The sequence below is a fragment of the Rasamsonia byssochlamydoides genome (assembly GCF_041956645.1).
Source record: "Rasamsonia byssochlamydoides strain NRRL 3658 unplaced genomic scaffold VTN77scaffold_41, whole genome shotgun sequence".
Taxonomy (NCBI): Eukaryota; Fungi; Ascomycota; class Eurotiomycetes; order Eurotiales; family Trichocomaceae; genus Rasamsonia; species Rasamsonia byssochlamydoides.
In genome coordinates this window covers 42,297-66,756 of record NW_027192424.1, presented here as the reverse complement: position 1 = coordinate 66,756, position 24,460 = coordinate 42,297, and the positions used below count along the sequence as shown (strand labels likewise).

Genomic DNA, 24,460 nt, shown 5'->3' with positions numbered 1-24,460 from the left:
GACCTTCATTCCATTTTGTATGTACATGTCTGTACATACATACAGTATAAGGTTGTTAATCTCTGTTTCTGTTTGATTTGTGTGAGATACTTCATTTATATAGAAACGAAAAAAAGTTGATGACTGTTTAGTAAAATCAATTAATGAACATTTCAGATACTATAATACAGGTTGGGGGACTGCTAGAGTTACATGCATATCGGTCGATATCTTATCGTTCAGTCAAGACATCTCACTCGACAAACTTTGCATGCTCCAACATCTCACCCACTTTCAAAACGAGCTCGTCATCGCCGAACTGTCCGATGATCTGGATGCCGACTGTGTCGGACTCGTTCTCACTCTGCTGAGCCTGGTCAGATGACGATGTAGACTTGGAGATAGAAACTGGCACGGAGATCGCCGGTAATCCAGCCAAACTGGCGGGAACGGTGAAGACGTCGATGACATATGCGTTCAATGCGGAGGAGGGATTGCTGGTGTCCAGGAGAGAGGAAAGGCACGGTGGAGTAGAGGGCGCGGTTGGTCCAACGAGAACATCGACAGTGGCAGGCGATGCCATCTCCTGACGCTCTACAGTAGATGCTCTCAGTGGATTCTGTGCGCTAAAAACCTTGTCAAAATCTGCTTGCACAAGCCGACGGACTCGCTGTGCTTGAATGAAATAGTTGTCCATCGCATCGGCACTCAGACTGAACGAGCCCAGCAAAATCCGCCTCTTCACCTCGGCCCCGAAGCCTTCGCCTCGGGTCTTCGCATACAAGTACCCATTTGGACCCTCCTCGCTGTCTGGGCCTTCTGCGCGCGTACCATATCGGACACCATCATACTTGGCCAGGTTGGAAGAAGCCTCCGCCGGTGCCAGGACGTAATATGCCGACAAGGCAAGTTTGGTTGTTGGGAGAGAAACCGGGTGCAAAGTATGGCCCTGTTTCTCGAGATGAGCCAGGGCCCGTAACCAAGCGCGACGGACTGGCGCTGTCAGTTCCGACAGGTTGTATTCCACGGGAACACCTATCCGTAGCGGGCGCGAGGTCAGGCGACCTGACAACGGAGGTGTTGCAAGATATGAAGATATCCGGGAGCGGGATAACGGTGAGAGATTGGTAGGATCACGGTGATCATGGTGATTCAGCACGTCTGCAAGTACCAAATTTAGCCTATGGACGCAGTACACCGCGGCCCGGGGCATGCATACTGAAGACATCACGGACCACTGTAGCTTTTCTACCCAGAATCCCAACGGTGTCGAGAGAATTCGCATACGCGACTACTCCCCAGCGCGAGATCAGTCCGTATGATGGCTTGAAGCCAACCGTTCCCGTGTATGCGGCTGGGAGCCGTACAGAGCCGCCAGTATCTGTTCCCAATGCTCTAGAAGATCAATGAGCAAAAATCCAACACTCATTGGCGCGCGAGAAATACTTACGCATAGCATTGGTCTGTAGCAACCGCCACAGCACTTCCTCCAGAGCTACCTCCTGCAGAGAGTGCCTCATCTCCGTCTTGTCTCGAATTCCTAACCGGCCCAAACCGCGAATGGATAGAGTGTGAGCCCATGCCAAACTCGTCCAAGTTCGTCTTGCCAGCCACAACAGCTCCAGCATCCTCCAGGGCCTTGACTACCGTCGCATCGAAAGGACTGGTGAACTTATCCAAGATCCCGGAGGCGCATGTCGTCGGTAGGGTCCGCGTGCAGATATTGTCTTTGACCGCGATCAATCGACCGTCGAGTGGAGACTTTAAGCTTCCTGAAACCAGTCAGTATATTAGAAGAATGGATCGTGGTGGATTTCTGGGTATAAGAAGCGACAGAAGCGTTTATCCTACCGTTTTCCCTCCGAGCGTCCGCATCTCGAACGCGGTCCAGCCATGATGCCGAGCGCTGTGCAGCCAGCGGGGTAATGAAGGCATTGAGGCCAGCGTATGCCTTTTGGTTAGCGAGACATTTTTCAGCTTCGCGCAGAAGGGACATTGACGTCTGCGCGGGGCAAGCGGGTGAGCGTATACTTTTTCGAAAAGAGTGACGAATATCTAACTATTTCAAGTACCTAGTTAAGTTGTAATTAACGTGACGGAGCATTTGTTCCTAATCTCCGATTCGGATGTGGTCCGTGCTGGTCCAGTGTGTGTTGATTTTATCGCAACGGAAGAGTTGACAAGACATATTCTGAGTCTTAGATGATTGCAATTCCTCATGAAATGTCTTCTATATCATGATGATTTAGCAAAGGTAAAGCACAAAATATGTTTCGTATCTAGAGGCTTTTCCAATGGCAACAGACTACTCCGTACTATTCATCTATATTTGCATCGGACTTATATGCATAGCAACTCCGGCGTATATCTGTAGAGACATAAAATCCTGTCTTCTCCAATGTTACCAGACAATTATAAAGAGAAATGGCTTCTGGCATCGAGCTGTGCAAGATGTGGGGGAACCATTTCCCCAGACGGGCTTGTTTGGCTCGAGTTAAAAGACACGGACGATCCCGGCGACGTCATCCGGCTCCAATGATTTTAATCACGTCGACCATCCATTGACAGCTCCCCTCTTTTTCAAACTGCCACCCCTAACTGGAATTGCTACGTGCTCAATTACCTGCAATACGCAATTCGTCAGAGCAGGCGTCATGTTCTCTTCCGGAGCGCTACGAGGGGCTGCTCGCAGTGCGACGGCAGCATCCTCCTCGTCACTGAGAGTCGGAGCTCCTCTCGTCCGAACATGCTTGCAACAGCAGCCGCGAGGTGTGACTTCAGGTCGCATGCTTGAAGGGCGGAGATATATCACTGCTTACGGCTATACACAAGCAAAGGCACTGGTGTACTCACAATATGGAGAGCCCAAGGATGTCTTGAGGTAGGTTTTATCTTAGAGGAGTAATCCGATCGAATGACGAATTTCTGATATCGATGACTAGTCTTCACAATCATTCCATTGCTGCCCCTTACGGAACGCAAGTCAACATCCGCCTTCTCGCCGCACCGCTGAACCCCGCGGACATGAATCAAATCCAGGGCGTGTACCCGGCAAAACCTCCATTCGAGACGACCCTCGGCACCCCAAAACTCTCCGCAGTAGCCGGCAACGAAGGAGCCTTTGAAGTCATTTCAACGGGCTCCGAAGTCAAATCTTTGTCCAAGGGCGACTGGGTGATTATGAAGCGGACCGGCCAAGGCACCTGGCGGACGCACGCACAGATGGACGAGTCGCAACTCATCAAGGTGGAGGACAAGACTGGGTTGACGCCGCTGCAGGTCGGCACTGTCAGCGTCAATCCCGTCACCGCATACCGCATGATCAAGGATTTCTGCGATTGGGACTGGCTGCGCAGCGGCGAGGAGTGGCTCATTCAGAACGGTGCCAACAGTGGTGTAGGCCGTGCTGCCATCCAGCTCGCCCGCGAATGGGGCATCAAGACCCTGAACGTGATCCGGGAACGAAGCAATCCCGAAGAGACCGAGGCGTTGAAGAAAGATCTGCTGGACCTCGGTGCAACTGCCGTGGTGACCGAGTCGGAACTGCTATCGGCCGACTTCAAGAATATCGTCCATGAGCTCACCAACAAGGGCAAGGAGCCCATCCGCTTGGGATTGAACTGTGTCGGCGGGAAGAGTGCCACCGCGCTCGCGAAGACCCTCGCGCCGGGATCCCATCTGGTCACCTACGGCGCCATGTCGAAGCAGCCCGTCTCGCTGCCATCCGGACTCTTGATCTTCAAGAACATCGTCTTCGACGGCTTCTGGGTCAGCCAATGGGGCGACAAGTACCCGGATGCTAAGGAGAGCACGATTCGTGACGTCCTCCAGCTGACCCGCGCAGGGAAATTCAAGGACATCCCCGTGCACGAGATCAAGTGGACCTGGGATACGGATGGCGCAAAGCTGGCGGAGGAAGTGCAAGGGACGCTCAGCGGGTTCCGAGCCGGGAAAGGCATCTTCGTCTACGAAGGCGACGATTAGGAGAGTATCAAGAAATCGGGACTAACTCTAATGCTCGTCTGTAGAATCAAAGTACAGAGAATATTCGCGTGTTGGACTTGTATATCTCCCCGGCAAAGGATTGTTTTGGCATCTCAGGAATAGACAATCTGGAAAAAGAAAAATTGCATTGTCACTTGCACCATCATTACCGTCAACATCAAATATGGTCTCCCAACGCCATGGACATAATGAAAGAAAGATAATTAAACTAATAGATTACATTGACATCGTCATCATCACACTTCCAGTGTTCCTTGACCCAGTCCAGGATGAGATTGGTCAGAGTCGTTCCCTTCATGTAAACATCAGAGTCCTTCTTGAAATCGACGTCGAGACCGGAAAACTTTGCCGCCAAGGCCACGTAGGGTTCAATGAAATCCACATAAACCAGATCCACGGTGTCTGGTTCGGTAGAGGTTTGATCAGACAGAACTTCAGACTGAGGATCATCAAATTGAATCAAGGCTTGTATACAGTTTGGCACCCGATAGAATGGGATTGGAGAATGAATTGTGTCGTCGCCGTCCTTGCCTCCTTGATCCACAGTCGTATAACCTGGTGTGAGTTTGAGCTCTGGTCGGTCGTCAGCGGAGAGAAGGATCTGGTCCTGCAGATCCCTCAATTCGTGATGCGAAACCGGGTACCTATCTGAGACCACCTCGAAAGGATGGGCCATCTGCTCCGGCGGGGCCAAAAAGAAGTTGTGAGAGAACGATTCGGTCAGGATCTGAGACTGCTTATTCAAGACCTCAACAACCCTTCTGGCTGTCTCGATCGGAACGTCCTTGATGTATCGGAATCCACTAGTAAAGGGAGATACGATAAAGGTCGTGTCTTGTGTGAAGGGCCCCTTGAAGATGTCAAATCGGATGGCTCCGGTGTTGACAATGGCCAGTGTGGATTTGTTGCCCCGCGACTCATCTCGAAGCGAATCAGGCAGCACCTGATCCTCTAACCAGGTGTAGATGCTATCCTCACTGCCGTATGGAGCGCGAGTCATCCATAGATCCCTAGGCGCGCAACCGTGGACGCGGTCCAGCCGCAGAGCGTGCCTTGCGTGCTGGATCAGTTGAGACACATTTTTCCCATGTTCTGTCGAAAATGTGCTCTGGTTGAGGCCTGTGTGATGGTAAAATGAGAATAGATTGCTATCTATATACCTTCGATTGAACGTGAGCGTGTTGGAAATGACCTGGTCTTTCTGAGCACCAGTCTTCAAGCCGTCAATGGACATGAAGCCAACGGTCTCCATGAAACGGCCACTGGCCAGGCCGTAGGCTTTGGAGTCGTATCTAACATAGTCTCGGATGTGCCAGTGACCACCGAAGAATTGGATGGGTGTGTCCCACCGGATGCTCCTGATCTCCTTGAAGACGGCGTAGTACTCCTTGGATTGAACCGGAACATGCCCAATCACCACGAACAGGTCGACGTCCTTGTCCCGGATGGCCTCCTGGAACCAAGCCTCCTTAATCGTCTCCTCCACTGGCTGAACCACGGTGTTGTTGTCGTTCCTAGTAAAATCAAATATGAACCCAAACGCGACGATGCGGATCCCCTGGTTCTTGGTGGTGAATTTCTTGAATCGAGGAGCCAAGGGCACGAGCTCCTGGGATTCTGGATCTCTGATGTCGATATTTGATGCTAAGTAATTTCCCCGGAAGTTCGGTACGGTGGTGAGCAACTCCGCCTCGGATGTGTTCTGTTTGTATAGTTCATGATTGCCGGAGCAGATCAGATCAATGTGTTGCTGCTTGAGAATCTCCGACAGGTAGATGCCCTTCGGTTCCGACGAATCGTAGAGACCGTTTCCTTCCACGCGATCGCCGGTATCTATAACGAGAAGATCCCAGCTCTGGGATTCGGCCTTCTCGCGCATGCGGGTCGCAAACGAGACATAATCACCCCAGTCGGCCGAGTACGACGGTCTGAAAAGTCACCACATCAGCTGAGCGGCCTTTGAATTTACTACAGAAAGCCATACTCTTGCAAATGACCGCTTAGCCAGCCGTGGGTATCTGTAGTATGGAGGAAATTCAATTGACCCCATTTCAAGTCTCGGAGAGGCGCTGGGACCGGTTGAGGAGCAGAAGGCTGGGCTGCGTGAACGGAGAGAATGAGAGCTGGGATGAGAAGGCGGCGCATGTTGCATTATTCATTTATCAGTTGAATTGCCGCCGCATACCAATGATACCATATAGAGAAGAGGAGAGAGACGATAACCAGAGCAGTTGTTGATAGTATAATCCGCCCTCCAGGTACCCGCAATAGCTCCGCCAGACGGTCATGCGTAAGGCTGTGACGGTCACCTGGTCCCAGAACCCGCGCTGCCGTTGGTCAAAGCCGTACGATACGGTATCGAGCAGCTTACCGGGCTAGGCACCGAGTCGCTCACCGGTGTGCAAAGTTGCAAACAATGCGCCGCAGCCCAAAGTTAACTCCCTTGCAAACAGGCCCAAATAATCCAATAAATAAATGCCATCTCGAGCCAGGCTTAGTCATCTGCTCCCAACAATCCCCAGCTCGCATCCCAATCCTCAAGCGTCGCCGAGCGGAGCTTTAGTTATCTAGCCCAGCCAAAATCTTCCATTCCTCCATCCCGACATCTCCCGTCCTCAATCTCTCGACCAGCCGCCGAACAGGGTGCATTGCCCTCTTCCTGGTCCTTTCCTTCTCCTTCTCTTCTCTCCTTCATTTGTCTGGTCCTTTTCATCCAGTTCCGTCATGGCTGCTCCCCGGTTTTTCCGGCCCGCAGCTCGTCTGCTCTCGTCGCGCATTTCCTCTCCTATCCGGCCAGCATTCAGACAATCCGCCTGTGTACCCTCAATTCTCTACCGACGGACATATGCGACCGAGACTGGCACCAAGGAGGTGACGGTCAGAGATGCCCTGAACGAAGCGCTGGCGGAGGAAATGGAGAGCAACGAGAAAGTGTTTATTCTGGGAGAGGAGGTTGCGCAGTACAATGGAGCGTATGTTTTTTGGGGGGGTTTCTTTTGCCAATGGCATTAATCTGACTGTGACTTTTTGTTCGTGATAGATACAAGGTGACGCGAGGTCTCCTAGATCGATTTGGCCCCAAGCGGGTCATCGACACTCCCATCACTGAGATGGGGTTTGCTGGGTTGGCAGTTGGAGCGGCTTTGGCTGGCTTGCACCCTGTTGTACGTCTGAGGATGTTGGTCGATCGCATCTTGGAAAGATATGGCTGACTAGTACTTTGCCTGCAGTGTGAGTTCATGACCTTCAACTTCGCCATGCAGGCCATCGATCAGATCATCAACTCTGCCGCCAAGACGCATTACATGTCTGGAGGCATCCAGCCTTGCAACATCACCTTCCGTGGACCCAACGGCTTTGCCGCTGGTGTCGCTGCTCAGCACTCTCAGGACTACTGCGCGTGGTACGGCGCCATTCCCGGTCTGAAAGTCGTGGTTCCATACAGCGCAGAGGATGCCAAAGGCCTGCTTAAAGCCTCCATTCGGGACCCGAACCCTGTCGTCTTCCTCGAGAATGAGTATGCTCAAGCAAAATCAAGAAAAAGGAAAGCAATTGCATAGCCGGTTCGCTAACGTTTATCCAGACTCCTCTACGGTGAAGCTTTCCCCATGAGCGAGGCAGCTCAGAAGAATGACTTCGTCCTGCCCATTGGCAAGGCCAAAATTGAGAGGCCGGGTAAGGATCTGACGATCGTGTCGCTGTCCCGCAGTGTCGGACTGTCCCTCAAGGCCGCGGCCGAGTTGAAGGAGAAATACGGAGTCGAGGCGGAGGTCATCAACTTGCGATCCGTCAAGCCCCTCGACGTGGAGACGATCATCAAGTCCCTCAAGAAGACGGGTCGTCTGATGGCAGTCGAATCTGGTTTCCCCATGTACGGTGTTGGATCCGAGATTCTGGCGATGGCCATGGAGTACGGCTTTGACTACCTGACGGCGCCTGCTGTCCGTGTCACCGGTGCCGATGTCCCTACTCCGTATGCTGTCAAGCTCGAGGAGATGAGCTTCCCTCAGCAGGATACGATTGTCGGCCAGGCCAAGAAGCTGCTGCGATTGTAGTTGCCTCCAGACCGAGAGATAACAATTTAATTCTATCTATCATGTGACTAGTATCTTTTTTCCATTACAACTTCCCTATCATTAGCCAAGCCAATATTAGAACTGTACGACTAGTACGACTGATAAAATCGCACATTTCTTTTGTTCGACGTCTCTTGTATTCTGCAGTCATGTCAGGTATAAAAAGACAACATAATAGACCAATAGACTAATTAAGTGGTATCCCTTCTTTATTTTCCCCAACCAACGCCGTAGCCAGCCTAGTAATATATGCTTTCCACAAGACGGATATATAGTACAAGTGCATAAAACGGCACAAAATGTGTCTGACAGCAAACTATGCAACTGCAATATCCTTCGCACCTGCACAGCCAGCGAAACAATCCGTTGGTTTTCGAGGATCGTAATAGCCTCCGCCGGCATCATCTCTGCTATACTCCTCATCCGTATCACTCTCCGCATCGGTTCGTCGCTGGGCGGCCGTCACTCCGCCGGATTTATTGGCACCCAGTGTGTTATTGTTGTTGTTATTATTGTTGCTGCTGCTATCCTCCTCATCATCATCCCCAAGAACGTTCTTCCTAGCCGGAGGTGTGGGGACGGCCGGTCCTTTCACCGTCGTAAATGAGCTCTTAAACCCTCCTTTCTTGAAGCCTCCACCGCCTCCACCACTGCTGCCTCCTCCAGTTGCAGGAAGACTATCGTTGTCCAGTACCCTCAGTCCAGCCTCCGCATCTGCTTTCTTTTCCGCGCGTCGAGCCCTCTCCGCTGCGTTGGGGTCACGGGACAGCTGTTTCAGGTCCTGCAGTCGCTTGCGATGTTGATGGTCGTAGGATGAGATGTGCGCCTCATATTCTGGATGCCGGGAATAGGATTTGTTGCAGAGAGTACAGGTGAATGAGCTCAGAGCTGAGCGCGCAGAATCGGTCTAGTTATTATTAGCATAATGGGTGAAATGGCGATTGGCGAGGGTTTACCAGGTCTTTCTTACCTTTGGAGCAGGATTTGTGAAGCCGCGCTAGATAAAAGAAGAATTCAGTCAGTTTTGGCCCGTAAAATAAGAATCGAAACCAAAAGAAAAGAAAAAGAATAATTCCGCCGCAAAAGGCATTATGGGACGTACAGGTGCCATGTTTGAGAATAGAAATGCCAGTAATGCGACTCTCAAGCTACCGTATCAGCGGAGATAACAGGATGTATCGCGAGACCAGTCCGAGAGCCGATCTTCCTGCGACTGCACACAAGAGACTGTGATACAGTCTCTCGAAGTCCAAGAGTCGTCTTAACGGCGTGCCTCAATAATGCTAGTGGTGCCAAATTGGTAAGAGTTTGCCTTGGGTTGATATCGTGTCTTGAGTGACCTTAGGCAATGAGCGATTGCCGGCGGCGACAGCGGTGGGTCCATTCTGCCAGACAAGAACGGATGGGTGGCGCATAGCGGGGCTCAATTCATTATTATTATCATTATTTTTAATATAATATTATCATTATTGCCTTCCACTCCGCAAAACAATCCAGCTTGATCTAGTTGACTCCGTACTGTATGTACATCTATTGACAATTCATCCAAATTGACTGAATTACCATCCAATCTCTTGTTGCCATTTCATCAAGAGAAAAGCTTCTCATGCAGTTCCATCATTGGGAAGAAATGCAGGTCTTTCTAGGTTCATGAACGCAACAATATCTCCTTCCATAGGGACCTCGGTATAGATCTCAAAACCATTCTTCAGAAGAACCCTGACACTCCCTACATTCGCCTTGTTGCAGGCTGCATAGAGTTTCTCCACCGGTTCATCCAGCTCCTTCTTGGCCGAGCGTCTGGGCAGCTTCCACCATGCATTCACAACCCCTCCTAGGGCCTCTGTCGCATAGCCTTGGCCCCAGAATTCCGGATGCACTGCGTACCCGACCGACGGGCAGGGACCCAAGTAGTTGACTCCCACCATCCCGATGATTCGCTCCCTGGGGTCATCAGTCCGGATCATGACAAAGTAGAATGCCCGACCCAGAGTCCCAGATGCGTCGGGAGTACTAAATTTCTTCTCGCTCATCCACCGTTCGGTAGTTGCAATATCAGGATCCGGAAACTTGGGCCAGCTGGAGAAGAGAAAGAAAGTTGGGTTCGTGAAGATGTGATTAGCGAGGTATTTGTTCCAAGAGTAGATGGATGCACTATTCTTTCTTACAGAGTATTCGCCACGTCCTGCAGGCTCCGAATGGCGAAGATACCGGAGGCATCAGTTTTCTGGAGTGGACGGAGAAGGAGGCGTTTCGTGTGGATGGGTTCTACTTCAGCGGGAATAATCACAGTGGTGATTTGCTGGGGATACATTTCATCAATATACTCCTTGATCTAGGAGATTCAAGCTGATGATGTGGTCCAATATATATGCAATATCTTCTTTAAATGTACTTTGAAGCCTACAAGATTGAAATCGAGAGTCTCCAAGGAGCGCACATCATTATATGCATCTCAGCACCTGCACCCTAAATGCGACTGACTCATTTGAGCCTAACCCTGACCTTATCAAGGCCGCTAAGAAATCAAATAACCACGAGATGGATTGATAGAGACAAGTGCTGTGGCTTAGGTTCCATGTGCTGCCAAGGATCGGACGAATCAGCGGGGTTCTTTTAAACGTTGGGTTCAACGCCTTTTTCCGTCGGATTTCGTCATTTCCAAGTTCCTAGACCCCGGAATCGACCATGCCATGGTAGACTCTCCTGCAGTGAATTGAATGCGATTGATGTCTTTTTTTTTTGTAAGTTCATTTCATCTACGAAAGTAACTTTCCTTTGATACTTTGATACTTTTTTTCCCTCGAACTGTCGCTGTCGGTCTCCGAGAATTTCCAATGGATCGACACAAAGGAGAGAGCTTGGTCCCTGGGGCGGACGACAGCGACACCCGTTCACTGTTCTCCATGCAAGAACTAGAACCCTCCCCCGTGGAAGATTTCCCTCCGGACCTCGAAAGTGGCGATTATTTCCCCGAGACACGAACCCCGCATGCCAGACACACCGGCCGGTTTGCGATCCCAAAACTACCTGGTCTCAGTGGACATGGATGGGACTATTACTGTATGTCACAGACAAAGCCATTGAAGATATCTTCTATTATGGATCTAACAGCCAGCTAGTATCTGCGATTCAAAAGTATTCTACCTATCCACCGACGGTTTTCCTCGTCTTACATGCCGCCAACACCTCTCTCATCCCGCTCGTAACCCGGTCAGTAGCCTCGAGCGAATCATTCCTTCTCCTGACTAGACCGGTCTATCAAGCTCCCTCTCTCGAATATGTGGTCTTGACGATCCCCATCCTGGCGCATATCGCCTCCGGGTTCGTTCTCCGAAGCATCAGAGCACGGCGACGAGCACGACTGTACGGTGCCGAGACGCGAACGCAGAGGTACCTCATCAAATCTTGGCCAAACCCCAGCCTGCAAGCGCAACTTGGATACCTCATGATTCCTCTGCTGGGCCTACATGTCCTCGTGAACCGGGCTGTTCCATTGGCTGTAGATGGCGGAAGCTCTGGTGTCGGACTCGGGTACGTGGCTCATGGATTTGCGAGAAGCCCGGTCTTTTGGAACATCTTCTATATCGTCTTTGTTGCGGCAAGCGTTTGGCACGTAATTGGCGGATGGGCCGCGTGGATGGGATGGAAGGTCACCACCCTCCGAACGGAAAGAGGCCACAGCAAGGGTCCCAATGGTGGCTATCTTGGGACAGTAGAAAGCCCAGAGGAGAAGCGAAAGAAGAGGAGGACACGGTGGATTGTACATGGACTTGCCGCGCTGGGCACGGCACTCTGGCTTGCTGGGGGTCTGGGTGTTGTTGGACACGGCGGCCGAGGATCAGGTTGGGAGGCCAAAAACTGGGATGGGCTCTACAAGAGCGTGCCCGTCATTGGTGCATGGCTGTAGGCAGGATGAGCTACGCAAGACGGGCTGTCCAGGTTTCGTCTTCTATGGGACTGCATGATGATATGTCTGCATCGTATGTCATGGCGTGATGAGCCTTGTATGAATATATCCATATACACGCAGTTAGATTAATAATCTTAATCGATAGTGGTAATTACGCAGAAACAATACGGTCAAGATACATCTGCCGTAAGGGAATCGAATAGGATCTCGCCTGTTGAGCATTCGAGCTCTAGTTGTATCGATAGACGGAGTTTCTTAGCTTTGCGGCACCCGTTGATAAAGGACCTGGCCTGTGCGTCTAATTTATTTAACAAAAGTTTATCGCCGAGAACATTTGAGGTGACCAACACCAAATACATACTTTCGGAGGGAATGGCCCCGGTTGTTTAGGGTCAATGATCTTGACTCTCTCCTTTCTTAGTACTTCGACAAAATCGCGATGGGCAGTGACCAGCAAGTTTCATCTCGCGTCGTATTTTTTTAAGTGCCAGAGGCTTCCACTCCAAAACAGTCCATTTGACCAAGGCTCTTTCACTCAAGTCAAGAGAGCGCTTACCACAGAACCTGCTAATTTTACCATTCCAGCCATGTCTTCTGAACCCTCGGCTGCGGTCGTGCAGCACAACGGCAAAGAGTACGAAACGGTCAAGGAAGGATTGGCATATATCCTTAGACCGGTGACAAAAGAAGATCCCTCGAGAAAACGTAAACCTGGTGGTGAACAACAGCAAGCATCTGTCTTTTACAACCCGATTCAACGATTCAACCGCGACCTGAGTGTTCTCGCGATCAAGGCATATGGCGAACATTTGCTAGCGGTGAAGAAGCAGAGGGCCGAGAAGAGAAGACAGAAAGAGATCGAGGGTGGAAATCACAAAGGGAAGAAGCGCAAAAGAGGCAATGAAGATGGTGATGGTGATGGTGATGTCGCAAATGACAGATCGTCTGTCGAAAACTCTGGCGACAGCGTCACTGAGGACGTCACAAATACCGCTGGCTCCGCGACGACATCCTCCGAAGCAAAAGAATCTGATTCGAACGTCATAGACCCCAGAACTCGGTCATTTCAAATCCTGGATGCCCTATCTGCTACTGGTCTCCGCGCTCTGCGATACGCAAAGGAAATCCCCTTCGCAACTCGTATCATCGCGAACGACTTGTCGCCCGCAGCTATTCAGTCCATGAAAGTGAATATAGAGTACAATGGGGTAGAGAAGGTTGTTCAACCCAACAGCGGCGACGCCCGTGTGTATATGTACAGTCTCCTTGGGCCGCAGAAAGCGGATAGCAACGGTGTCTACCCTGGAAAATTCGATGTCATTGATCTGGATCCATACGGCACCGCGGCTCCGTTCCTGGACGCTGCAGTACAGGCGGTCAATGATGGGGGTCTTCTCTGCGTCACCTGCACCGATGCGGGTGTTTTCGCCTCGACCGGATATCCGGAGAAGACTTTTTCACTGTACGGCGGCGCACCTCTCAAGGGCGCTCACTCTCATGAAGCTGGACTGCGTCTTATCTTGCATGGAATCGCCATCTCTGCTGCAAAATACGGTCTTTCAATTGAGCCCATGCTGTCCCTCTCCATTGATTTTTATGCCCGCGTATTTGTTCGAGTCTATAAGTCGCCGGCGGAGGTGAAATTCACCTCGGGCAACACCATGTTGGTTTACAACTGTGACAGCGGCTGCGGTGCTTGGTCAATACAACCCCTTACCAATACGAGACAGAGACTGGATAAGAAAGGCGAGCCTTGCTATCAGCACAGTTTGGCGCAAGGTCCTGTTTCAACACCTCATTGTGAGCACTGTGGTTTCAAAACCCATCTCGCTGGCCCCATGTGGGCTGGACCTCTCCACAATCCGCATTTCATCCATAAGATCCTTAATATGCTCCCTGAGCTGGACAGGGACACTTATCAAACCGTGGACCGCATTGAAGGCATGTTGACGACGGCTCTTGAGGAAGACCTCGATCTGTGTGCGTCCTCCAAAGAAACATCTCCTGCAGCCGACGATGGACCAGCTCAGTCGTCTCCAATCATTCCCCGGACTGATCCAGCCGCACGGGAACCTCACCCATTCTTTGTCACCCTCAGCGCGCTTGCCAAGGTCCTACACACCCAGACCATCCCAATTAACGCCTTCCGTGGTGCTCTTTATCGCCTTGGCTACCGGTCTACTCGCAGCCACACAAAGCCCAATTCTGTCCGGACGGATGCCCCTTGGGAGGTCATCTGGGAAATCATGCGTGAGTGGGTGCGCCAGAAATCCCCCATCAAGGAAGGAGCTTTGAGCCCGGGGAGTCCCGGGGCGGCGATCATGCGGAAGAGCAGGGAGAATCTTGAAGGGGAGCAGCGGCTTTCTGCGCTGCAGAAGGAGATCACGGCCGCTCTGCAGAGCGGGAAAGATGTCCACGATCTGACGACCAAGATTGAGGCTGCTCTATACCGATGCGGATCTCGACAAGCGACGGACAAGCCACACACGGAAGGTCCAGTCACAAGCGCAGGAAATGGCACAACAGAACACGCAGAGGATGTCGTTCATCAACATAACGACCGCGATGGTGTCGATCACCAAGATGCAAATGCAAAGCATCCCGAAGCCAAACCCCACCCTAGCACCTTGACTATTGTCTTTGACGAAGCTCTCGGCGAGAAGGCCTCCGCCGCGCTTTCGAGGAAACGACTTGTGCGGTACCAACCAAATCCACGAGAGAATTGGGGTCCGATGAGTCGGGCTTCCGGCAGTCAAAAAAAGATAACCTAAAGATAAATAGGCCTCGAACGGGATCGTATCCGTCCTGTGTCTGTATGTGGTGTATTGTCCACTTAAGGCAGGCTGTTACCAAACTTTCCTCTTGTGGAATGCGATTTATCCGTGTTCCGTGTTCATGTATGGATGTATGTTATATATTCGCATTTTGCGATGATGTGCAGAAAATCGAAGACATCTACATCTTTGATATCTTTCCTTTTGTATATCATATATACATACATACAGTACCTGCCCATCTGTTATCCAGTATGGTATTTTGGTGCGTGTCGCCTCCTGACACAGCTATATCTGAGAGGACAAAGGGCACATATTATTACACTCCAAATGGCATAATAGTCGAATACAATCAGTCGTCAACGTCAACATCAACATCAACGTCAGCTTCATGATCATTATCCAGACCCATGAGAGGGATCTCGACTTCGTCAACGTTCTTGGCCTGCCAATGATGATGATGATGAGCCTTTAGAGCCATTGTCGTCGTTTGCATCCGCACTCGCATTCCCCATCTCCACCAGACCCAGTATATCGCACCCAATGCCAGGATTGCCAACCCCGTCATTGGATACGCATAATACGGGAGAGAAGCGTCGCCTTTCCTGTCGACGGGTGGTATCCACGGCAGGACAAGCAGAACTGCATTGGCAGCGATGAAGATCACCACGTAGGTGGTGCGAGCTTTGTAGTGAGTTGCTGACGCAGTCCACTCTGCCCGTGAAGAAGAAGAACGATGCAGGTACAGCAGTCCACCGGCTATGGCCACACTGATCACGCTGACCGGATATCCGCCAACATCAACCAGAAATGCATAGACGTCACCTGACGGAATGAGGATCACAATCATCGAGACCAACCAGTGGAGGAACAAGCCGGCAAGGGGCGGCCCTGTTTGTTCACTAGCAGGAGCAGTATCAGATTTCTGCCCGCGATGCCAAAGAGATGAAAATGGTAGCAGACCATCGCAGCCTAACTCCTGGTTGACTCGGGCCTGGGCGAAGGACGTGGCAGCAATGTTTCCAAACGCACTGAGAATGATCAAGCAAGGCAGGATCCTTTCGCCGACCACCTCGCCAAAGACATTGCGAAAGAAGTGAGCTCCACCGACGACACCGGACGTCTTGAAGTCTTCTTTGTCGACGACGAGGAAATATGCAACGTTGACAAGGATATATCCGACAGAGACGAGACCCAGAGCAATCGGGGCGGCAAGGCGAAGAGTCTTCTTTGGATTTTTGACATCCGACAAAACTTGGTTTGCGGCGCTGTATCCACGGAAGCAGTAGATGACTTTGAGAAGGGCAGTGGCGTAGTCATAGGGCTGGGTTGAAGATCCAGCCCAGATGTTTTTGAAATTGCGCTCCGCAGTTGTCTGCGACGGCTTCCTTTCTTGTCCTGAGAACAAACTGGCAAACCCTAATATGACGACCACAAACATGATGATTATCTTGACCACCCCCAATATGTTTATCAATTTCAAGCCCAGCTTGGGAGTCCGAGCATGGATCAAGCACGACAGGGTGATGACCCCGACTCCTATTGATCGCGCGTTCCAACCGTTGGGAGTACCACCGCTGATGTATACTGCATAATCTCCCAATATGATGCAGTTTGGTGCGCTGAAACCGAGCAGCACAACGTATGCCAGAAACATGCATGTGGACAACATGTGTGGCTTGCGAAAGATCCGCTCAAGGTAGACCCTCTCGCCACCAGAGCGTGGAATTGCAGTGCCCAAGTCGAGATAGACGGCCAGGCCACAGAATGAGATCAGAGCACCCAGAACCCACATGATAATCGACATGCCGACTGACCCCACGCCGGCAAAGATGGAGGAGGGCACTGAATACACGCCCACCCCGACCGTTTTCCCGACAATGATGCTGATGGCGGAAAGGGTGCCCAATTTCGTTTCATCATTGTCGACGTCAGATACATGGGGAGCTTCAGACGCAGGGAAGCATGGTGTCAGTGGTGACCGACCCCAGTTGTGTCCGTTCCATGAGCGAGACTCATCAGAATCAATCCTATCCACTCTGTCGCTGTGTATTGAATAGCGTCCGAGAATCCGTTTTTGTCGATCGTCATCTCTCGGCGTCAGCGGTGACAATACTGAAGCTGCTGGATGGTAGTTTCGCAGTGTATTATTATTGTTGCTGGCTTCATTCTGGCGCGGCGTCCGTGGCGTCGTCGGTGTTCGACATGTAATCTCGTTGAAAGCGGAGAGAAGGGGTGATGCTGCAGTCGAAATACCCTCACCATTGAATGGTCGGGATAGGCGTGGAATCCCATGCATTAAGAATTATCCAGCGGTAATATTCATAGCAAAGAGACAGGAGAAAAAGGAGTATAGACAAAACTGGTCAGAAAGATCAACTCTGGATAAGGATAACTACCCTTCCCTCGAAACAGAGAGAAAGGAAACGCAAGTAAAGTAGGTAGGTAAAGATTATCTTGCAAGAAATCCCTTCAGAGCAGATCAGATAATCTCGCAATCCTTATGATAAACGGGCAGGGGGCCATGGCTTCTTATATATGTATGAGGATGTTCTCCACAGAGCAAGGATATGATATGTTGCAAAAACTGACGAACTGTCTCATCTCAGTTACTGATGATCAGATCAACATTGCAACAGAAATGGCAATATTAGCCTGATCACCCAAAACTCATCATCCTGTACATACATACATACTGCTTGGCTTCCTTCTTAGTTGCTGGATCTGAATTGTTCCTCTCTTTGCATATTTCTGACTGTAACATGAATATACTATATCCAGGAATCTGTAGGTAACTACGGAGTACACTGCTAGAACTTTCGAGTCTCTCACACACTAAGACCCTGTTAGGATGCAATGCTTTGCATGCATGATCATCATCATCAACTACCTAACTGAGCTAATTCAGTTTGACGATCTACATATGTGAGACACGACGTCGTCAACCTACCCGACCGACGTACAGTACATACGAATCTGTAGCTGTCTCAGGCTCTCGGCCCATTTATTCTCTGTCCCTCTAACTAGTCCTGACCTGACATTGTTCATAGCCTCTCAAGCCCTCGAAAACGCTGTTGGGGTTTATCTTCTTTGCCGGGCAGTTTGACAGCGGACAGACATCTAACAGCCAAGTCTTAGTAGTTAGTGACATATATAGTACTCAATGCTAAGACAGCCGGGGATGTTGCGCAACCGGGAAACACACCTGACGCAAAAGGTGCGTCACATCATGCAAGCATGTCTTTCCTGATCTTACTTCTGCCTCGCCCGGAAACTGGAGTAGAATTTGCAGGCCAAACTGGCTGGGCCGTGGGTATCGATTTCGCATACGAATTATAGGGAAAAGTGGAACCTTGAGACTACATTGATGTGTGGCCGCGAGTGACCCCCTCTCTCTGCCTCTGGGTGATGATGATGTAAGATCCCTCGTAAAGAAATACAAGTCTAAATGCATAAGGTCATTTTTCATTAACTACAGGGAATAGTCTGCTAGAAAATCACAGCAAAAATCAGAGGCTCATGCCTGTACAGTTTCTAGGTGTAACACATAAGATATACATCTAAGATCTATGTATCCCAGCCTGCACACAGCATACTCATCGGTCGTCAACCCGGCATATCGGCCATCCATCTCGTTTCATTAGAATTTAGATACTGCAACTGCAATCGCTTGAGAATCGCTGTGGCTAATGCTGACAGTGACAGACTTCACACCAGCCTGCTTGGCAGCCTCAGCGGCAGCTCCATGAAGCTAGAAAGGCTCGTCAGCAGGCTGTCTGAAGGCGCGGGGATAGGGAGGGGCATGGAATGAACGCAGAAACTTACATTGACCACGGGTGCACCGTTGGCATCATTGATGATCTCAATCTCCTTCAGCGGAGCACCGGCACCCTTGGAGGCTACTCCCAGAGACTTGAAAACCGCCTCCTTCGCGCTCCACTTCCCGGCAAATGAAGACTGTGGCGATGGCGCTTTGCGGCAATACGCTTGCTCGCGTTCTGTGAAATTCCGTTCCACAAAGACGTCATTCTCGATATTGATAGCCTCGATATTCTCGACATCGACACCGACTCTGGAGTTCGGAGCTGCGGTCGCCGTAGCAAGGGACTCAATCATCTGGCGGGTTCTCTCCGTGTCCGGGTCTTTACGCTTCGGAGGGACCGAAGGATAGGTGAGCTCCGAAGTTTTCTTGTCCGGCGTGACACGGTAGTCAGGGTTAAGGAAGACTTGGCTTTGCATCTTATCATCGTATGGTGGTTTGTTCTTGGCCACGAACAGACAGTTGTTGATCATTCCGTTGTGGAAGTAGCGATAGGCCTTCTTTTGACGAGCCTCGACCTTAGCGCGGTACGACTCGAACTGAGCCTTGTCCAAGGTTGCAAAGAGGTATTTAGGATGGATACCAATCGCCTGAGCACCTTTCTGACCAAAGCCGAAGGAAGTGACGGAGAACGCCTTGATACCGTCGGTCTGAATGCTGCGACTCGGGTACACAATGTAGTCGAATTGCTCCATGACCTTGTCGACGTTGTCCGCGTTGCGGTTTCCAGGAACAAGGCCGGTGTTGAGGACTTGCAAGCACCCGTTGAACATCCAGGCACCAGCAGCACCCTTGGGGTGACCCGTAAGGTATTTCTGGAAAATTCCCAGAACAGCATTACCCTTCTTACGACCCAGATGCTTGAGCTGCTGGCAAATGACATCGGATTCATTCTTATCATTGGCAACCGTGGAGGTGCCGTGGAATGAAGCGACATCGAGGTCGTCGATAGTCAGACCCCAGGTTGCCAAGGCTCCGCGCAGTGGAGCAATGCGGGGATCTTGTCGCCAGAAGTTGTTTCCAAGGCTGAACTGAGCGTCCTTCTCTTGGCGGATCGCTTCCTGCTGGATGTGCTGAGTCCGCTCCTGCACGTACGCCTGAGCATCGAACGGTTCCGAAGTCTGACTCTTGATCGCCTCAACTTCCTCCTGAAGATACAGGAGCTCGGACTCCTGCCATTGCTTGATTTGCTGCCTGCGCAGCTCGAGCTGCCGGCGACGGTAGTTGATATCAAGCAATGGGGATGGGAACTTGCCAGGATTCTCGCGAGCGGTCGTCAGCACACCCTGGCCCGGTGCAGGAACGGACCGACCAATCTTATCAGTAGCAGTAGTGGTCAATCCAAGAATACCGTAAATCGGAACACCCATGTCCAAAGCAAGCTGCGCACTCATGATGACTTGAATACCGCAACCTTGAGACTCCATGAATCCGCTTCTGGTTGTCGTTGTCGGACGAGACATCTCCTGTGGAGTACGGCCGTGTGCAAATTCATCTAGAGAATTGCTGGTGGCCTTCATATTGGCGAACTCATAAGATCCCTCCTCTGAGAAATCATCGAACCCACCGACAAAGCAGACGCGGGCCTTTCCTTCAACGATGGTCTCGTAACCGATATCGATCGATTCCACTGCGGTGGCACAAGCACCGACCGGAGTCTTGATGGGGCCAGTAGACGAAAGGAGCAACATGTTAACCCACGCACTCATCGTGTTGATGAAAGACTCTTGCAGAATGTCCTTCTGGACAGGCTTGTCAAGGAAGCGATCTTTGTACATGCCTCTCAAAGCGGAAGTACCACCGATACCAGAACCAATGCAGTTGCCGACTTCCGACAAGTGGACATACTTGTAGAATTCATATGGATCGGTAATACCGGATGCAAGGAGGGCCTCAACCGTGCAGACAAGGACATAGAGAGTCACAGGATCAACCTGATCAATGATGTCGTCAGGAATACCGTATCTCCTTGCGTCCCAGCCGGTCGGGATCTGACCAGCAACCAACCGGTCGAACTGCAGAGCCTTGGGGATAAGCAGAGTGGCACCCTTCTTGAGGCGAACCGTGTACTCTCCGGACTCAGGAATCTCAAAGATCTCCACCTTGTCGCCATGCTCCCGCTTGAATTCTTCGGCGGTCTCCTTGGACGCTTCAAATGGATCCAGATCCTCCTGAATGACAACTTCTTGCAGGAGGTGTTTCCTATTGGGATCGTATCCACCGAACAATTCAGGTTCAACAAGCCGAATACCCGAGTGCTCGAGGATGTATTTCTCGTATTTGGCCTTCACATCTTTGTCGTCGACTGGCTCGCCAGTCTTGGCATCGACCCAGCCGGAGTACGGCTTCCCTTTAAGTGGTCCATTATGATTCTTGATCAGACCCATCATCCAGGCCATTTCCACGCAGCCCTCCAGGGAGAACTTGCCATAGGCCTCCATCTCCCATCGAGTTCGTGAGTTACCCCACGGTCCAAGCTCGGCGAAGCCGGTGACTACGACCACTTTGTCGAGGTTGACCATACCCTTCAGCTTCTCGTTGAGAGGCTTAATATCCTTATCCCAGTCGGGAAGCTCGGGGAACTGAAACTTGATGTTGGCACGAGGCTGCGTGATGACCTTCCTGTAGAGCGCCTCGCTGTCCTCGCCGTTCACAACCTTGTTTTCCAAGGCGGTCTCCTTGACGACGGCCTGGCGAACGGTGCTGGTATCCATGATTTCTTTGCGTAACTTCGTCATCAAACCTTTCAGGTCGGGAATGAACTGCAAGCCACCGTTGAGGTCCGCGAAGACAGGATCAGACTGGCATAAATTGACAATTGCGGGCGCCATCAGTCCCAGTAAGTTGAAGGCCATTTCTTGTTGAGAGAACGTGCGAACGCCGAGCTTCTCCACGCCTTCAGCGATGATGTTGTTCGCACTCATGAGACCCGTCCCACGAGTCCAACCAATGACGGCACCACAGATAGTCAAGTAGTTGCCCCAGCTCTCAGAATACCATCGGTTGAACAGCGTCTCCAAGGCCAACTTGGACTCCGAGTATAACCCATCGTTGCCGAAAGTACCGTGGTTGGGAGACAGCGGCAGGATGACTTGAGCCGGACGCGTTTCAAAGCCCCGCTGCTGTTTCTGAGTCTTGATGCATCCGAGCAGGCGCAGAAGATTCGTTAACATGATCCGATGGGCCAGTTCTGATTTCGAGTCGATGTTGTCGATCTCGCGTCCGTTCTCCGGAATGGCGGCGAACGGCACGATGTAGTCGAGGTCCCAACCAAGGCCCTTCTTGGTGTCATAGATGTAGTCCACCAGCGCCTCCACATCTTGTTTGCTTCCTTGATTAAAAGGAACAACGACAAGTTGAGAGCCTCGTGCACCGTATCGCGCGTACATCCCCTGGTAGTATTCAGTGACTTCGCGCGAGTATCGACTCGTTGTCACAATCACCTTGGCACCACCGCTGATCAAGCCCTGAAGGACCTCAGCTCCAATAGAGCCGGCACCAGCGCCGGTCATAAGGGCATTTTTACCCTGGAATGTGATACCAGACCGAGCAGCAGACTCGAGACCGTCCAGGTAGATGCCTGTCAGTTTCTTGCTGTACTCCCAGCCGCCATGTTCGTCTTTCTTCTTCAGGTGGAGGAATGGAATCGTCTCCACCTTACCAGGACGAGGGCTGCCACCAGATTTACCGTTGCGGCCCGGCCTCTTGGCATGGCCATTTTCGTGGGGCATGATCTGGCTCTCGTTCATTGCCAGCGCACGGAGGACGTCCTTGTACAGCGCATTGAACTGCAGTTGCGCAGACTTTGAGAGCCTGTGTTGTCTGCGGATGAGCTTGTACACGGTCCTCAAATCATTCTGCACCTTGGTCCGGTTGCTGTATTCTGAGATAGGGCCACCCTGGGCCATCTGCTTCACATAGTGTTCCAATTTCCTAGCACTTGCTCTTGGTACTTCCTGATATGAAATGTTGCCGCGGGAGTCGATGGTAGTCTGCGGACCGGTCGGAATTGCGACATCCTTATAGACAGGGGGCTGACCGAGGACTTCTTTGCAGTTTTCAATGAGCTGCTGACCTAGCTCCTTGGCGAGCTGATACGTTTCACCCCTCTCCGTCGGGCAATTGTCGATGTGGTACTGCATGAAATCGAGGAGGACTGGGTTCGAACGGTTCATGATCCGAATGCACTGGCTGACGATTTCGCGATCGACAACCTTGAGTCGTCCAAAGATGATGTCATAGTACATGCTGAGCGCGTCCTGGCGAGCCCAATTCCAGGACGAGTCGTATACTCGTGCCTTCAAAGGGTCAAAGGCTGGCTCGATACCGGAAGCATAGATGTCACCGTGCTCGCTTTGCCAAAGATCCAACTGCGCCTGCAATGCTTTCTGGCTTTCCTGAGATGCCACGAAGGCTTTGTCGCCAGCGCGGAGGTCCATCTTGAGATAGCGAGCAATAATTTCCAATTGCTGTTTGAACAGCGCGCGCTGGTCCTTCGTCAATGCATCAATCGCAGCGGGATCCATCAGCATACCACCCGCGCCGGGGCCACCATCACCACCGCTCGTGGGGGCAGAAAGACTGATGCCAGCATGAGCGGCGTATTTGTTTGCCATATCGTCAAGATAAGCCTTTGCGTCCGCCTCGGACCCAAGACGCGATGCCGGCTCCGCGGTCAGCGCAAGCAAAAGGACTCCATCCTGACGGCCTGGTCCCAACCCCCACCTCGTCTCCAAGTATTTCCTGACAGCTGTGATATTAAACCCACCAGGCATCTTCGAGGACACGAGACGGGCTATCAGGGAAGACGACTGCTTGCCCAGCTGGCCATTGAAAGTGGCCTGCATGGAAGCGCCAAGCTCGTCGAGAGGGGTATCTTCAGGCTTTTCTGGCGTCGAACCGAATTCCTTGCCCAGATCACCGAGGATCTCATTCTGCAAAGTAGACTTGCCTATATAACTGCCCATGTTAGCCTCAGTCCCATACTAAGACTCGGAAAGAAGGGCAAAACCTGCCTCCAACGAGATCCTTGATAGCTTTATTCAAGGGAACGTCTGTTAAGCCCTTCTTCAATTTCTGTGCAACCAATGCCCTGAGGATATCAACAGCGGTAACAGGGGTATCCTCGACCGGAGCGGCTGGTCCAGCGCTTGGAGGAGCAGCAGCTGGAACCGCGGCAACAGCTGCGGGCGCTGAGGGCGCGGGAGCAGATGTGCTCTCAGCTGGTGCATCCGTCCCCTCGGGTTCTTCTTCGACCGGGTCGACGTCATAATAAATTTCTTTCGCATCCTTATTATAGCAAAGAATCTGCCGTTGCACGGAGGTAGCGGCATCGTAGGCTTCGTATTTGGATGCGAGGGTCCGCTTGGCCATACCACCCAGAGTATCAGCCGGACCAATTTCGACGATTCGCTCTGTCCGCTTCTCGCCCAGAATCACATCCTGAGTTTCGATCCACCTGACTGGAGAAGCAAACTGGTATGCCAGCAGCTCAACCAGCAGGGTATGGGCGAGCTCTTGCTCGACCTCGGGGCGCATTGTCGTAAATGTTCGGTATATTTAATATCTAGCAATTGGCGGAGAAGAGTAAGGATGGCATGAACAGTCCGCAGAGCACCGGTGTCGTCCCCAAGCAACACAAGGCCTCTTCAGAGCGACAAGAGACTGGGGAGACCTCTGGATCTGCGGAGTTCGGGAGGTATCAAGCGAGTCCAAGGAAAAAGACAAGTCCCGAAAAGCAAAGAAAGGGCGAAAAAAAGTCAATCGCGGGGAAAGGGCAAGCAAGCCAGTATTTACTCCAGAACCATGGCGTGGCACCGCAAGAAAACTTGAGAGGGACCAGAGGAGAGTAGCTTCTAGCCTGCTGGAGTACCGCAACTCACGAGGCTAACAG

General features: G+C 51.5%; 9 protein-coding genes across 9 annotated transcripts; 4 read left to right on the top strand and 5 right to left on the bottom strand.

The window, feature by feature from the left end:
* Window positions 1-232: 232 nt before the first annotated feature.
* Window positions 233-1,975, bottom strand: VTN77DRAFT_5692 (uncharacterized protein; the record flags this gene model as incomplete). Its single annotated transcript, XM_069421887.1, has 4 exons — window positions 233-1,140; window positions 1,199-1,374; window positions 1,430-1,751; window positions 1,831-1,975. 4 exons carry the CDS (start codon window positions 1,973-1,975, stop codon window positions 233-235), a joined length of 1,551 nt encoding a protein of 516 aa, XP_069276751.1.
* Window positions 1,976-2,633: 658 nt separating this feature from the next.
* Window positions 2,634-3,963, top strand: VTN77DRAFT_5691 (uncharacterized protein; the record flags this gene model as incomplete). The annotated part of the gene is made up of 2 exons (XM_069421886.1): window positions 2,634-2,860; window positions 2,922-3,963. The coding sequence occupies 2 exons, from the start codon at window positions 2,634-2,636 to the stop codon at window positions 3,961-3,963; spliced, it is 1,269 nt and encodes a 422-aa protein (XP_069276750.1).
* Window positions 3,964-4,192: 229 nt separating this feature from the next.
* VTN77DRAFT_5690 (uncharacterized protein) lies at window positions 4,193-6,129 on the bottom strand (the record flags this gene model as incomplete). Its single annotated transcript, XM_069421885.1, has 2 exons — window positions 4,193-5,912; window positions 5,969-6,129. 2 exons carry the CDS (start codon window positions 6,127-6,129, stop codon window positions 4,193-4,195), a joined length of 1,881 nt encoding a protein of 626 aa, XP_069276749.1.
* A 579-nt stretch (window positions 6,130-6,708) lies between these two features.
* Window positions 6,709-8,039, top strand: VTN77DRAFT_5689 (uncharacterized protein; the record flags this gene model as incomplete). The annotated part of the gene is made up of 4 exons (XM_069421883.1): window positions 6,709-6,956; window positions 7,025-7,148; window positions 7,215-7,501; window positions 7,568-8,039. The coding sequence occupies 4 exons, from the start codon at window positions 6,709-6,711 to the stop codon at window positions 8,037-8,039; spliced, it is 1,131 nt and encodes a 376-aa protein (XP_069276748.1).
* Window positions 8,040-8,376: 337 nt separating this feature from the next.
* On the bottom strand, window positions 8,377-9,171 carry VTN77DRAFT_5688 (uncharacterized protein; the record flags this gene model as incomplete). Its single annotated transcript, XM_069421882.1, has 3 exons — window positions 8,377-8,967; window positions 9,031-9,057; window positions 9,163-9,171. 3 exons carry the CDS (start codon window positions 9,169-9,171, stop codon window positions 8,377-8,379), a joined length of 627 nt encoding a protein of 208 aa, XP_069276747.1.
* Window positions 9,172-10,897: 1,726 nt separating this feature from the next.
* Window positions 10,898-11,970, top strand: VTN77DRAFT_5687 (uncharacterized protein; the record flags this gene model as incomplete). The annotated part of the gene is made up of 2 exons (XM_069421881.1): window positions 10,898-11,123; window positions 11,183-11,970. 2 exons carry the CDS (start codon window positions 10,898-10,900, stop codon window positions 11,968-11,970), a joined length of 1,014 nt encoding a protein of 337 aa, XP_069276746.1.
* Window positions 11,971-12,560: 590 nt separating this feature from the next.
* On the top strand, window positions 12,561-14,744 carry VTN77DRAFT_5686 (uncharacterized protein; the record flags this gene model as incomplete). The annotated part of the gene is made up of 1 exon (XM_069421880.1): window positions 12,561-14,744. The coding sequence occupies one exon, from the start codon at window positions 12,561-12,563 to the stop codon at window positions 14,742-14,744; it is 2,184 nt and encodes a 727-aa protein (XP_069276745.1).
* A 355-nt stretch (window positions 14,745-15,099) lies between these two features.
* VTN77DRAFT_5685 (uncharacterized protein) lies at window positions 15,100-17,046 on the bottom strand (the record flags this gene model as incomplete). Its single annotated transcript, XM_069421879.1, has 1 exon — window positions 15,100-17,046. One exon carries the CDS (start codon window positions 17,044-17,046, stop codon window positions 15,100-15,102), a length of 1,947 nt encoding a protein of 648 aa, XP_069276744.1.
* Window positions 17,047-18,387: 1,341 nt separating this feature from the next.
* VTN77DRAFT_5684 (uncharacterized protein) lies at window positions 18,388-24,105 on the bottom strand (the record flags this gene model as incomplete). The annotated part of the gene is made up of 3 exons (XM_069421878.1): window positions 18,388-18,498; window positions 18,573-23,518; window positions 23,583-24,105. 3 exons carry the CDS (start codon window positions 24,103-24,105, stop codon window positions 18,388-18,390), a joined length of 5,580 nt encoding a protein of 1,859 aa, XP_069276743.1.
* Window positions 24,106-24,460: the final 355 nt, after the last annotated feature.